Source organism: Carassius carassius, chromosome 43, assembly GCF_963082965.1.
Source record: "Carassius carassius chromosome 43, fCarCar2.1, whole genome shotgun sequence".
Classification (NCBI taxonomy): Eukaryota; Metazoa; Chordata; class Actinopteri; order Cypriniformes; family Cyprinidae; genus Carassius; species Carassius carassius.
Window position 1 is genome coordinate 21,652,130 of NC_081797.1, and position 1,910 is coordinate 21,654,039.

The 1,910-nt window shown below is 38.0% G+C and overlaps 1 gene segment (V, D, J or C); it reads right to left on the bottom strand.

The window, feature by feature from the left end:
• Positions 1–752: 752 nt before the first annotated feature.
• Positions 753–1,399, bottom strand: LOC132125155 (immunoglobulin lambda constant 7-like). The segment is given in 1 exon segment: positions 753–1,399. A coding segment is annotated over 1 exon segment (393 nt).
• Between the last annotated feature and the right edge of the window lie 511 nt (positions 1,400–1,910).

Genomic DNA, 1,910 nt, shown 5'->3' on the forward strand with positions numbered 1-1,910 from the left:
GAATCAGCTATTTTTAAATATTTTAGTGATCTGTTACTTAAAATTGCTTATCAGTTGTTACAATATTTTATAAAGAGATATTTTCCAATACTTTTGAGTTGATGTTGTTGCAGAAGTAGAGGCTTTACACTATATTTAAAGTTTGTAACATTAGGTTTTCATTTCTGTCATGCTGTGTTTAAGCATTTGTAAAAAAAAAAAAAGATAATAAAGATCTATGATTTTGGTATAAGGTATAGCTTATGTGAAAAGAAAATGTAAGCATTTTAGAAATGTGTTAATTAACTGAATATTGTGTGAAAACAAAATTAATTTTGCTAAAGATATGGTCACCACAGACTGATGTTGTGCTAAATGTGTATAGTGTTTTGAAAATGTGACTACAGATTGGAAAAAGGATGTTAGCAATTAAAAAAAAAAAAAAAAAAAAACCTGAAATGTAATAATGAGTTTGTCTGTGTGCTGCAGGTCTACAGCAGAAGTGAAACTGGTGTGTTTCAGTCCAGATCATGTAACCAAACAGTCAAACAGTGATTCTGGGAGTGTGAGCTGAAAATCTCATTTGCATTGTCAGGGTGGAGTGATTGTGATCCTCTCAGAATAGAGCAGCTCTGTCTCCAGAGACCATGTTCAAACCCCAAGAGCTTTATTTGACTAGATTTACTGCTACTGATCGAGCTTCTGAAAAACACCTGCACAAACACTACATGCATCTTCATCTGTTAGTTGAATGATGTTGTCCGACACAAATGGAGTTTGTTGAGAAGCTTTATTGAATGTTGCAGCAAACACAGCAGATTGAAAGATCAGCCAGTGCTTTGACACTAGAGCTCTCTTTCAGTATTGAGTTGTAAATGACTACAGCTGCAGCACTAGACTCATGTGAATCCTGCCTGACACAGGACACTCAGATACACTCATCTTCAGGAGAGAGCAGCGCTCACTGGAGAAACATCAGCACTGCGAGCGACTAACAGCGACTCTTGTGGAACGAGGCCTCATGAGGAGCTCCATCATGTGTTACTCTGCAGACGTACTGCTCTCCCGCTTCCCAGCGTGCTTTGCTGAGGGTCAGGACACTACTGCGGCTGTAGCGGCCGTCCTGCTCACTCTCTGCGCTGGTCACAACCCCCTCGGTGACCTCTGAGCCGTCCAGTGTCCAGCTCACCAGCGCCCCCTGTGGAGAGTAAGAGCTGAGCAGGCAGAGCAGTGCGGCTGAGTCTCCAGAGATCTGCAGAGAAGAGGGCGGCAGCAGAGACACTGAGGGCTTCACTGTGGGACCAGCTGCAGGAGACAAACACAACACATTCACAAACACAGAGAAAACACACTGCAGCTCCAGCACTCTTCTGCCCTGCAGCATTCACAGCATTTCAACAGGACTTTCAGCAGCAGACATGAGGAGTGCAGTCAAAACACTACAGTCTCATCATTCATCTTATTCAACATCACTACAGCTGATTAATACACAATATACAAACTATATATAATCACTACATGCATTTAAATGAAACCTCATAAAATGAAACGATGTACATGAATGCTGACACTGTACAAAGACACTGAACGCTTTAATTCCAGTATAGTCTCAAATCTCATCATAAAGTTCTTACATTGTCTTACTTGAACTTGAAATGTTCTTACACTATTAAATATTTTTTTACACTTTTCAAAATCTAAGTTTCAAGCTGATATTTTATTACTATATCTCACACCAAATGCAAATTATTTCATAATAATAATAATAATAATAAAAACAATTGAATCAACTTTTCTAAACATTCACATATTTAGTATTTTGTAAGTTTTTGAAGCATGGTATGAACAAAAGAGATTCAAAATCATTGACTGAACTACAAAAAGTAACTATTTACATTTTGATGTTTTCCATGCATAATATCTATAATAAA